General features: G+C 38.6%; 2 protein-coding genes across 2 annotated transcripts; one reads left to right on the top strand and one right to left on the bottom strand.

Moving 5' to 3' along the window:
* Positions 1 to 575: 575 nt before the first annotated feature.
* On the bottom strand, positions 576 to 7052 carry pkmyt1 (protein kinase, membrane associated tyrosine/threonine 1). The gene is made up of 8 exons (XM_007572801.2): positions 6945 to 7052; positions 5332 to 5747; positions 4500 to 4737; positions 4140 to 4419; positions 2847 to 2953; positions 2596 to 2768; positions 2299 to 2516; positions 576 to 1859 (listed from the first exon to the last, which is right to left on the bottom strand). Exons 2-8 carry the CDS (start codon positions 5704 to 5706, stop codon positions 1514 to 1516), a joined length of 1737 nt encoding a protein of 578 aa, XP_007572863.1. The 5' UTR covers positions 5707 to 5747; positions 6945 to 7052; the 3' UTR covers positions 576 to 1513.
* Positions 7053 to 7103: 51 nt separating this feature from the next.
* LOC103152359 (transcription elongation factor B polypeptide 2) lies at positions 7104 to 11837 on the top strand. Its single transcript, XM_007572800.2, has 4 exons — positions 7104 to 7192; positions 8521 to 8655; positions 8758 to 8866; positions 10930 to 11837. Exons 1-4 carry the CDS (start codon positions 7190 to 7192, stop codon positions 11040 to 11042), a joined length of 360 nt encoding a protein of 119 aa, XP_007572862.1. The 5' UTR covers positions 7104 to 7189; the 3' UTR covers positions 11043 to 11837.
* Positions 11838 to 12748: the final 911 nt, after the last annotated feature.

Raw genomic sequence — 12748 nt, 5'->3', positions numbered from 1 at the left:
AGCTTCAAATTAAATTTGAAGCTAAAATTCAAATTTAGCTTTGGATGTTGAAAGCTCAATTGAATAGTTAGCTTTCAAATATTGAACTTGAAAGTTAAATATAGCTAAATAAAGCTAGATAAATATTCAGCTGGTGAATTAAATATTTAGTTTGGAACTCTTACATTTATAAATGTGTGGCCGGTATGACAGGCCAAATTAAATCAAATTATTGCTATTTTTTACTGTGTAACTTTACAAATGGCACCCCTAGTATACAGATGAAGATGGCTCTTTGATTTGATTGATAAAACAGTATTTGAACGCACAAATGTTTTTTTAAAAAGTTGTACTAATGGGGCCTATGGTAGATAGACGGTGGGCCAAATTTGGCTCCAACACCTTAAGTTTGACATACATAGTTTAAGGTGAATGTTTAGTGAAGATAACTTCATCCAGCAGTTATAACTCCGAGGTATCTAGCATTCAGTATATGGCTGACATCTAGTGCTAATGATGTAAAACACAACTCATTCATTTAATTCTGTTGATTTCAGATTTAAACCACAAAAAAGAACAAACCAGACAAGACAAAGTTTGTTTTCCGAAGCTTTATAGCCACAGCATGCATCACAAATTCAGTGTACTCTCTTGCAGACATCTAGTCTGCAAGAGAGTACACTATAAGCAAATTTACTCTGGAGACTATCATGCAACTTGTAACTTATTTCAGTGTAAATCAAACCATTTGGGGAAACTATCCGCACAAAAACACAAATGTAAAAAAAAAAAAGTTCTGTAAGGTCTGATTACACGTTCAGACCTTTTACCTGGATCCCTTCTTTTTCAAATACGCTCTAACCCTCCCGTCCCCCCCCAAAAAATGGCAGGAAAATAGAAAAGTTCACAAAAATCCAACACTAAATAATATGGCGCCCCCTGGTGGACACGTTTCTTTTTACTGGTTGTTTCATTGGCAATATTGAAAACAGAAAGTATTTCTGCTGCAATATAAGGTTTTTCCATGTATGTTAATATGTTGTTAGTAAAACATCTGACCCTTGAAATGATTTTTGTTCAACTCCTAACCAATGAGTCAAGACCAGTAGAAACTATTGATGAAACCAAAAATGTGGAAATTTCCTGGGTTTTTTTTAGCAATAAGGCATCAGTCTGAAGCCGTTTTTATGCTGTGGATCTCTAAAGATAAACAGATTTGATTAAAAAAAATTAGGACAAATGTAATGTATTTTTAATGTAATGAATTTTGGCCCTCTGATGGTTTGCAGACGGTTTTGGACACACCTGAACTAATAGATCAAGTTCTAATCACTTCAGAATGCATAAACACTTTTTCATTGAGGAACTTTAAAGGTATTTGCGGTTTTAAATTGACATTTGTTATAACAGTGACTGTGTACAAAAGAGAAATTGCTAATTTATTGCAAGGGAATAAGATAAACCCCACTTTGTCCATTAGGGGGCGCCGTAAAATAAACTCTGTAGTTCCAAAGAGGCTTAAGAAAAAATGTCCTCAAGGCTGTCCCTCCAGAGTTGTTTCCTCAAACAGGCTGAGGAGGTTCTTTGGTTCAAAGTTGGGCCGCGGTGTCGCTGCCGCCTCTTCCGCCCGGACCCGGCCGCGGCGGCGCCGCTCGGTGGACGCTGTGGACGGGGAGCCCGGGTGGCGCTCTGCGTGTATGGGGCTGACGTCGGGGGTGAGTTTGTGGCAGGAGTTGTTCAGGTGGGAGCTGGTCGGAGTCAGAGGCAGGCTACAGGACGACCAGCTGCCCAGAACCGACTGGGTGGAGTGGACCGGGCCGCGGACCGGAGAACCCGGCAGAGGAGTGGATGTGCTTTCTACCGACAGTCCAGATTTAATTCTGAGGGAAAAATGAAAACAAAAAAAAGAAGAGTTAGATAGATAATTTATATTAGTTAAAACTACAGTAAATATCTGAATGAATGTTAACTTTAATAAAAGATGAAAAGATTATTATTCAACAGACAACTTCAGTGATTTCTGCATATACTGTACTGACATATGAATATATTCTGGTATTAATACAATAATAATTAATATGTATCATTCTGGTAATTTTACAACTTTATTCTCTTATTATTACGACTTTTTTCTTGTCTTATTTCAACTTCATGTTGGCAAAGCTCCGATTTTATTTTCATTTTATTGAGACTTTGTTCCGACTTTATTCTTGCATCGCTATGGCTCTTCTCGTATCATTCCGACTTCATTCCCGTATGATTATTACTTTATTCTGGTATCTTTGCGATTTTATTCTGAACCTGTTAATGATCCTGTACCTGTTTGAAAAGGTGGGGGAAAGTTCTGGGTCTGAGTGATGCAGAAAGACTCCGTCGTCCTCTGGACTTCCCGGGTCGTTGTGCAGGGAACTGAGGGACAGCGTCACGTCTCTGTCCCAGCTGTCCTTCGGCGGCGTACACGGCTCCGGCTTCGACCAACAAGGCAGAAACGGCAAGCGAACCGAGGAGAGGAGCTTGCAACCGAAGCACACCACGAACTGAAGAGAAATCAAACATTAAAAACCTTTGCGGTGATTAAATGTACATATGATGCAGAATGCAGACTGGAACCAGTACTTGGCAGAAGGACACCACTGTCAGCATGGTCTCAGCCACCATCAGGTAAATCCGCCTTTTCCATCTGCGTTTCCTGACGCATGGCAGAGCGAGAAGCTGAGAGACGGTTGGTCTTTCGTTTGGTTCTGGGTCCAGCATCATCCTGAGGACGGACTGAAGCTCAACAGACAGGCCTGGAAACACGGGCAGAAAGAAAAGCTCCTGGTTTCATCCGGACAGATTCATCACTGGCAGACGGGGGCGGATGTTACCGTTGGTGAACTCTGAGGGAAGGTGGCCCTGTCGGAGCTGCTGCCATCCTTCGCCGCCGTTTGGAACTTCCAGGTTACAGGCGAGCTCCAGAATAGAAACACCCAAACTAAGAGCATAAAAAAGAGTTTTTATTAAACTTAAACTATCAGTGTTTAAGGCATTGTGAACAGGTTGGGATAGGTTTATCATCTATACAAAACATGTGTAAGTAAGTAATCAGAACTTAGTCTGATCAGTTCTGCCTATTTTGAGCTCCTTCAGAATTCGGGCTCTGTCCCTTTAAATCCCGATAAGCTGCTGTTGGCCACGCCCCCCAGTTCAATGTTTGCGCTCAGGTGTGAAAATGGCAGCAAAGTACAACGCTGTATTAGAGCAATTGTAGATAGAAAAAAAGGGAGTAAATTTTTGCTGAAAAATCTAAAATTTTCTATAAAACAAAAACAAGAAAATTTTTGAGTTTGAAAAGTCAGAAATTTACTGGAAAAAAGTTAAATTTTGAAATTAATCTTAGAATTTTTCTAGAAAAAAAAAAAAAAAGAAATTTCCGAGTTTGAAAAGTTCCAAATTTGCTATGAACCCCCCCCAGAAATTTTCTAGACATTTTTTTTTAAATCCGAGTTTCAAAAGTCAAGTTTTTCTGAATTTCTGATTTTTTTTTTCTAGCAACTCTAGAAAGATTCTGAGATTAATCTTACAATTTCTGAGTGTTATGGCGGAAATTTACTCGTCTTTTTTCCCCATCTACAATGGCCCTAATATGCCGTCGTAACAAACAGATGCACAACTATATAACTCTATATAATTATACATCTTTGAAAAGCATTAGTAGATCCTTCTGTACAACTAACGAGAATGCAGCAAGTGATAACTGGATGGTAAGTCAACAACTTTATATAACTGTATATAACTATTCATCTTTGAAAACCATTAGTAGAGCCTCCTGTACAACTAACGAGAATGCAGCAAGTGATAACTGGATGGTAAGTCAACAACTATAATGAAGAAGTGTGATTTCTATTACTAAGCTGCACAGGGTCAAGTTATTTTCAAATTTATTAGCATTTATTGAGGCTTTTATCGAACAAACGAGGACAGTTTACCGTCATTAATTGGAATTTATCACGACAAGAAATCAAAACTTAGAAATGTATCACAATAAATTATATACGATAATTGTTTTTTTTAAACAATTGAGTTGTTTTTAAGAACCAAATAGAAGCATAAAAAATGGCAAAATATGAGTTTTGCAGAATAGGTCCCCTTTAATATTCTCCATTTCTGCCCTGCCGTACCTAAAAACATCCGCTGCAGGTCCATACTCGCCGCGCAGCAGCTCCGGCGCCATGTATCGCGGGTCTCCCTCCTGGACGTCCTCCTTCGTCTTCCTGTTTTTGGACTCGACGCCGGTCTGGTTGACCTCAAACAGAAGCCCGAAGTCTCCCAGCTTCAGCCGCCCAGAATCCGTGATCAGGACGTTGGCGGGTTTGAGGTCCAAATGCACGAAACCATGAGAGTGCAGGTGCTGCAGGGCAGAAAGAAGGTCGCACAGGTAGCCCCACGCCGCCGGCTCGTCTGGATCAACCAGAAACAAAATGGCGGTCAGCAGGTGCAGAAACGATTGGGTTTCTGAATGAAGATGTTTTAAGGCTGACCTGGGCCGGGAGGCTTGTTCTCAGCGTGCAGCAGCAGGCTGGTGCTGCACAGCTCCGTCTGAATGTACAGGCGGCCGCTCTCTTCCCACGCCGCCACAAAATCCAGAACGTGAGGGTGAGGACAAATTCGCTCGTGGTTCCTGGCTTCTTTGACGCTTCGCTGCCTCTCGCCATTTCCCCTGAAGCGCTGGGCAGAGCGCTTCACGGCGTACAATCGCCCGTCTTTGTTGTTTTGCACCTGCAAAAATAAAGAAAATGCTTAAAGGGGAAGTATTATGTGTTTTCCAATAATTTTATAACACAATGTTACCTTCTGTTGTTATAAAAATGCTGTAAATTTCAAATATGACTTAGAAATTTTAACGTCTTGAAATTGGGCCTCTGTCTCTTTAAGAAGCTCCTGCTCTTTCTGAAACTCCAACTTCAGCTTTTATTGTTGAGGATTTATACTCCAGTTAATTAATCTATAGCTAACTTAGTTGAGAATTATTTAATTAATCAGATTAATCACGATTAATTGTTTCAGTTCTAATTTTGGATTGACAGATTAATAATTGAATAATAAAGATGCTTAATTATTTAACTGAATTTGAACTAGGTGAAGCTAAAATGGGGATCTGGGTAGAAAATATTTTCTCTTAAATGCAAAATGTAAATATTTTTGTACAGTTTTGGCTTAATTACTGCTCTAAGTTTGTTGTTCTATCAACTGATTAGCCTTTTTTTGGAGTCTGTTTACTGAAAATTAATCAGTTTCTAACTTAGTTAATTATTTAATTAATCACAATTAATCGTTTTAGCCTTAATGTTTACCAATCCTAACATTGCTCACCTTGTAGACCTCTCCAAAGGATCCTCTCCCAAGAAGACCCAGATTAGTGAAGCACTGACCAAAATAGGACGTTTGCTTACTGGGATCATACACAGAGCTAGGCGGGGGAGATTTACTGAGCGAATCGGAGAGCGGCGTCCACGGCGACTGATGCTGAGGGAACATCCTGCTCAGCGGCGGGCATCCTTTGGAGGGCGGCAGCGGAGGGAGGCAGTAGGAGCCTCGAGGAGGGGAGGAGCAGGAGGCGCTGGACGTGGACGCCGAGGAAAACGGAAATCTGCGCTTCTTGAGGGAGAAGGACTGCTCTGCATGGGAGAGGTGCGCCGGGATGGGCCGGGGAACCCTGGACGTCGTAGTTTCCACGGCAACCGACATGGCGGGAGGACTTCTTCAGCTCTGTTCAATCAAGATGGCGGCTGGAAAACAGAGGAACCAAATGTTGTACTCAAGCAAAAGTAGCACGACTTCAACATATTTTTACTCAAGTAAAAGTAAAAAGTATTCATCCAAGAAATTATTGAGTAAAAAAGTATTTGGTGAAAAGTTTACTCAAGTATTTTTAATATTTATAAATTACATAATCAGACGGAACAAAATATAAACTTAAGTGGAAATGTTGGTATTTTAGCATGATAATGACAATAATTCATATAAGCAAGAAAAAAATAAAATCAGGCAAAAGAACATTTTTCCAAATCAGTTTCTTTCAATAAAAAACTTTTGAAACTTTAACTAAACTGCAGTTGTGTGTCTGTGTCTGGTGAATTTTTGGTTAAAAACATGTTTGTTTTTCATTCAGTGGGAAGAAAATCCAGAAATTTTACTCAAGAAGGAGTAGAAATACTTCAAAATAAGATTACTCAAGTAAAAGTAAAAAGTACAGCTCAGTAAAAATACCTTTAAAAGTATTTTTACTCAATCAAATGTAACTAATTTCTACCCAACTTTGCTGGAAGATATTAAAACAAAACAAAACATTAAGAGGCTGGAAACAGATTTGAATCTGAGCCAATTTAACTGAGAAGAAAAAGAGTCCGGCAGTTTTAACTTAAACCTGTATTAAATAAAAAGCTGTGGTTTGCTGTTCCATTGTGATGACATCTCTAACATGTTTTAAGTTACAAAGAAAGCTGTTATTTCAGCAAAACCTGTTTAAGAACAGGAGAATGAGAGGCATAAAGTGATCAAAGATTTAAGAAGATAAATTAGTCTCTTGGCAAACCCAATGTGATCTAAAAAACGAGTCAAACAAATCCAAAAATGAGGCTAAAAATGAGCTAAATCAACAAGTTTCAAATATACAAATACTATAAAACTGTAGCAATTACAATAAACTCACTGACTTCACTGAGTTAACAACATTCTGTGGAAGTCAGCAGAAAAAGACGAAAAAGTGATTTGTATCCGCCACAATTCTCGATTAAAATTTGCTCAATTGTCATAAACGTGGACAACTGTCAAATCTGTAAAACATGTAGCTTACAATAACAACGCAGGCGGAGCAGCTGCAGACATAACGTCGCTAGCTAACTACCGCCCCGTCAAACCCCCTTTTCACCCTCTGACACCTCTGGGTTTAGTGAACAACATTAAATTAGTCACACGACACCAACCATAATCCAGTTTTCCTGATGGCTTCCAGTAGAAAATAATTTGTTTGCTGGTATCTCCTTCCAGAGCTGAGCGTACTGTCCTCTTTCAGCTCATAATCACCTGCTCGCGCCAAATTCTGAACAGTTTACGCAGCGTTGCGTAGTGCCACGTAACTGTACGTATGTTGCGCAATATCCGCAAGCGTCAAGCGTTGGTGCAGTACAGTCGGGGCTGGCGTAACTGGCTAGCTAGCTGATCCCTTGAAATGGTAACTTTGTTTAACGGTTATTTTACGTGATTAGTCCTAAACTACCTTAACGGAATTAACACCAATTATCTTACACGAAAGTGTTAATGTTATAGAAAGCTATATTAGCTTTGGCTTTGTTAGCCCGTTCAAGCTAAACTGGCTGTGTTAGCTTAGTTATCTTGTCGCTAATGTGTGTAATGCTAACAAGTTAGCTACAACATTAGGCTAACTACGGGTAGCTGAAAACAATTCTAGTTTATCTGTCAAGTTTCCAACATTGCTTTTTACGGCATGGCTTTATTTTAATGGCATACTCAAACTGGATACGTGCTAGCTTACAGCTTGGTGTGCGTTGAAAGAGCTAGGTATTATTCTTTGTCAATCAATGTTTTGTCCGCAGCCTTAACTGAATCCTTATAGCGATTTTTTGGGAAGACTTCTGTGTTGATTTCTTTGTTCATAACAAAACCAAATGTTAAACTGAAAACACGTGAAGTGAAAATCGAAAATAAAATGCTATGCTATCATGTGATACAGAAACTATAGTTGGAATGTAATCCGTGATTTAGAATTGCTTGTTTTAGCGAAGGCACAGCTGTCATTTACCGTTTGGTTTATTTTTGAGTCTGATTTTACATTGTTTTTGATTACTAAGATGATAACCGCTTTAAATTTGCATCCAATACAAAAGAATATTCCAATATTTGACGTATTGATCAGTGATCTACTGGTCAATTACTCAAAAATCAGTTTTATTCCCTTCCCTATTTATGAATTGGGTCTAAAATAAGAAGTCTGTACATCGAGTAATGATCGTATTTGAGATTATTAAACATCAGATTAAGTTAAGGGATTTATATCTTTTGTAAACATCAGATCATTTATAGGAAATAATGTTCATACAATGTTGAGAAAAGTATAAAATCAAGATTTTTCTCACTTTTTAATGGCGATAACAATATTGATTAGTATTAATGATCATTTTCCAGACACTTTAATTACTTAAGCATGAGTTTTACCATCTCAGAAGGGGACATTACAGTAAGTGAGAGCTCCTTTTTCTGACTAAATGTGTTCAGCATATGGAAAGTGTGAACACAAATTTCTTAAAAAACAGTTTTAGCTACAAAACTTAGAGCTTTTTAAATTCTTTTAATGCATTTTAAAAGAAAATGTAAATTTTAATCACCCTCAACAAACTAAACATGTTTAAACCAAAGTCTGAATCAAACTGATAATGTTACATTTTTGGCTCATTCTATAAAACTTTTGTTTTATAGAATATGTGACAAAGACCAACAACAAACTGTTACAAACAACATATGATTGTGCTGATTATCTTCAAGGACGTGTTCCTAATGATCCGGCGTCACAAGACGACAATCTTCACAGACGCCAAGGAATGCACCACCGTGTATGAGCTGAAGCGGATTGTTGAAGGAATACTTAAAAGACCTCCTGAGGACCAGCGGCTCTATAAAGTGAGTTTAAACCTTAGGAGCACGCAGTTCTGAAATCATGTTTATTGGAGCTGTTTCCTGCGCTGCTTCCTGTTTGTAATGGGTTTCGTTTTCTTTCTGCAGGATGATCAGTTGCTAGAGGACAGCAAAACTCTGGGAGACTGTGGATTCACCAACCAGACTGCCAGACCTCAAGCACCAGCTACAGTCGGTCTGGCCTTCCGTGTAAATGGTAAATATTGTTTTATCGATGCGTTTGCCTCTGAAGCTCAGGAATATGTTTCTCTACTCTAGTTAGTATTTTTAAGGCTTTGTTTTTTCTGAGCTAGCAACTCTAAAGTCTCATTTTGTGCTCTCTTGGTTTACTGAATCACAAATATTTTGGATAGAATAACAAGAAGTGGAATCCAAACATACTTATTTGCTACTTAATGTACAAATAAATATGAACATTAACAAAAAATACACATTAACTTAAACCACCAAAAAGATTTTTAAACATCATTTTGTCCAATTTCCTCAGATAAGTTAGCAAAATAAATGGATCTCTTGAAAGTGTAAAACTAGAGCAAAATATGATTTAAGAAAAAAACGGTAACTTTATTTGAAGGGGTGTGCGTAAGACTGACATGACACTGTCATAAACATGACATAACACCTGTAATAAACATGAAGTCTTTATGAATGTTTACGACAGTTGTCATTAAGTGTCATTCGGTAATTAATGACACTTTTAATGCAAAGTTGCATTAAAAGACCATTAAAAGTGCCAACTTTGCATGATTTTGTAAACAATGACAATTTAATGCAAAGTTGGCACTTTTAATGGACTTTCAATGCAACTTTTAGAGCAACTTTGCATTAAAAGTGTCATTATTTACCGAATGACACTTAATGACAACTGTCATAAACATTCATAAAGACTCCTTCATGTTCATGACAGATGTTATGTCAGACTTATGCACACCCCTTCAAATAAAGTGTTCCCAAAAAAACATAAAAATATAACCTAGTAATAAAAAAAACAAGCATTTAGAAATTAAGTTAAATTTATTGCCTGTAAGCAGTAGATCAGATTTTTCAAAGAAAAAAGTTTTTTACTTAAATATTAAAGCCAAAAGCATAAAAAGGAAAACAATTCAAGCTCCTCTGCCTTCTCTCAGTGCTAACTAGAAACAACCAATCAGAGCCATGAGGCGGGTCTTATTGCTGTCAATCATCTCTGTGCAACACTCAGCCTAGTCTGTCATGAATCCTAAGGCTAGTTAGCATGGCCCCAGATGATGGTTGATAAATGATTTTCTTGTAACGGTAAGTTGTTTCTCCACCATTAGCACATTTGAAGCACGTACATGAGGTTGATTGACAGTTTGAAGCCCCTCCTCCTGGCTCTGATTAGTTGTTTTTAGACAGTAGAAGGTGGAGGAGATCGATCTTTTCAGATTATCCGTCTCATGACAAACATGGTGACAGTTATAACAGATACGTAAAAACATTGTTTATAAAAGTTACTTCGGATTTAAGGCCCTGAAGGGTTTTCAGGCTTGTGGATGAATCCTCCGGTTTCCCAGAGCTCTTTATTCACCCCCTCTGCAGTTCAAAGGTGTTTACATCCAATCAGTCACCTTGTCGTTAAAGCTGTAATTTATAACTTCTACAAAAAATATGTTTTCTGCATATTTGTGAAAACTGTCACCATGTTGTGACAGTTTAATATGAGATAAATAATCTGAAGAAATGCACCTCTGACGAAGAACAACCAATCAGAGCCAGGAGGCGGGGCTTAGCGCTGTCAATCAATCTCATGAATGTGTAATTGGTGGAGAAACAATTTACAGTTACAGGAAAACTGACATCTGTGGCTATGCTAAGTAGCCTGAGCATTCACAACAGGCTCTGCTAGGTGGCACACACAGGAATGATTGACAGCGCTAAGACCTGCCTCCTGGCTCTGATTGGTTGCTTCTAGTTGGCACTGGAAGAATGCACACATTATTTTTTTTTTTCTGATTATTTGTCTCACAAATTCGTGTCATGACATGGTGACAGCTTCAACAAATATAAAAAACATATTTTTGGTAAGTTAAAACTGTAGCTTTACAGAGTAAATACTCCCAGAGCTCTTTATTCTCTCCCTCTGCAGTTGAAAGGTGTCAACATCCAGTCAGTCACCTTGTTGTTAAGCAGCCCAGCTAATTCCTCTTGTTGTGAGAACGATGTGTTTTCCTGCAGCTCTCTGACATGATTAAGCTCCGCTGTCACTGCGAGGCTCATGTTTCTCTGCTTCCCCTGCAGATGAGATGTTTGAGCAGCTGCACATCGAGGCCTTCTCCAGCCCCCCCGAACTCCCCGACGTGATGAAGCCTCAGGACTCCGGTAGCACTGCCAACGAGCAAGCGGTGCAGTGATGGCGGCGCCGGCAAGGACGGGAGCGGCTGTGTGTGGTTTAACTGGAGTGAAGAAGTAATTTAATTTAATGAATGCGGACATTATAGGGGTAACCGAGCCTGCCCACGTTACCTTCACGCCATCACATCAGCGTCCCGCCTCCACCCCCCTCTACTCCTCACTTTCGCCAAATTACTTCACAATGTCTTTCTTTTTATCTCCAGTTTCCACGCCATGTGCAGCCCTGCTCCTTGAATTCACCCGAAAGCACCAACCGTCACGAAATTTGGAGTGAGAAAGTTGTTGGTTTGGAAAGTGTGAGTGTATGTAAGCGTGCGTCTTTGAGTTGACTATAATTATTATCACTAGCATTTTTGGGAAGGTGTAGTTGTGTGTCGCAGTGCGCTAGATATAAAAACCGCTCGGGTAAGAATCCAGTATTTGACTCTGCATGAACAACTTCGAAGCTAAGGTTGCAGATCGACCGCTGAGACGTTTACTTGGTCGGATACTCACTGCTATTTACTCCGCATCACCAATTTGACACATCTAGAAACGACGGTTTGTTTAATCAGTATGTGTGAGTCGTCAGTCAGTTGTGTTTCATGCACTGAGACCAAAGGCGATGATGCGTTTGGTCAAAGCACATTTGGTCTGTGACATACGGCAAACACCGAATGAGAACTTTGTTCTGTAATTTTTATTTTTTATATATGCTTTCATCATGTCACCAATGTTATTATGGCATCTCCTAACCCCACAAACACAAACAAAGCTTGTAACTGTAAGCTCGCTTAATTAAAAAGTTTTTCCTGTTTTGTTTTTTTCATTCCTCTGCCTATCAGATTTTTATTTACGTCACATGATGGTCGGGTTGTTTACAGGAAGATAGTCGTTTGTGGAAAAAAAAAAGTCTTTGTTTTTTCCTGGCAAAACATTTGTCCAGTCAGTGGAACAAAAGGAACTTAGTGGGTGCTCAAAGTGTGGCCCGGGGGCCATCGGGGGTCTTGGGAAGATTTTGCCTGGCCCTCAATCACAATTAAAGAAAAATTAATTCTTACTGATGGAAAAAGATAAACTAATCTAAATGTTAGCTATAACACAAAGCATTCATTTTTATCAACCCTTATTTTGCTTTTATTTTAATGGTATTAGGAAACGCCCATTTATTGAACTTGGCTAAATCCTGTTTGTGTTGCTGAAAACAAGCAAAAAAAATCTAGAAAATGTGGATCACTTGTTTTGTTTTTAATCATTCAAACCTAGAAAACCACTTTTTGTTTCAAATATAATCACTTTATCTGTTTTTGACAGAAATCAAACTACTTTGTTTCGTTAAATGTCATGCGTTTAGTTTATTATGTATGACAGCATTATGGCTAAACGAAGGGGGGGGGGGGAAATAAAATTATAAAATTACAAGAATAAAGTTGAAATTGCACGAGAATAGTCTGAATATTCTAAATAATAGTCATAGTATTATGAGAAGTCATGTTACTAGAAAGTTGTACAAGAATAAAGTCAAATTTTTATTACTTTATTCTCGTCTTTTTAAAATGGTTGTGGCACCAAAGTGTAATGCAGCTGTAAAGCAGATACAGGCCAAACAGAAAGTATTCACAGCTCTTCACTTTTTCCACATTTTGCTGTGGAAACATACATGAGGAAAGTATGTTAAATTCATACTTTCCTCATTAATACCCAATTATGACAATATGGAAAGAAT

The sequence above is a fragment of the Poecilia formosa genome, unplaced genomic scaffold (genome assembly GCF_000485575.1).
Source record: "Poecilia formosa unplaced genomic scaffold, Poecilia_formosa-5.1.2 Scaffold308, whole genome shotgun sequence".
NCBI lineage: Eukaryota > Metazoa > Chordata > Actinopteri > Cyprinodontiformes > Poeciliidae > Poecilia > Poecilia formosa.
Note: the sequence above shows the minus strand (reverse complement) of the source record. Positions and strands in the feature narration are given on the sequence as shown.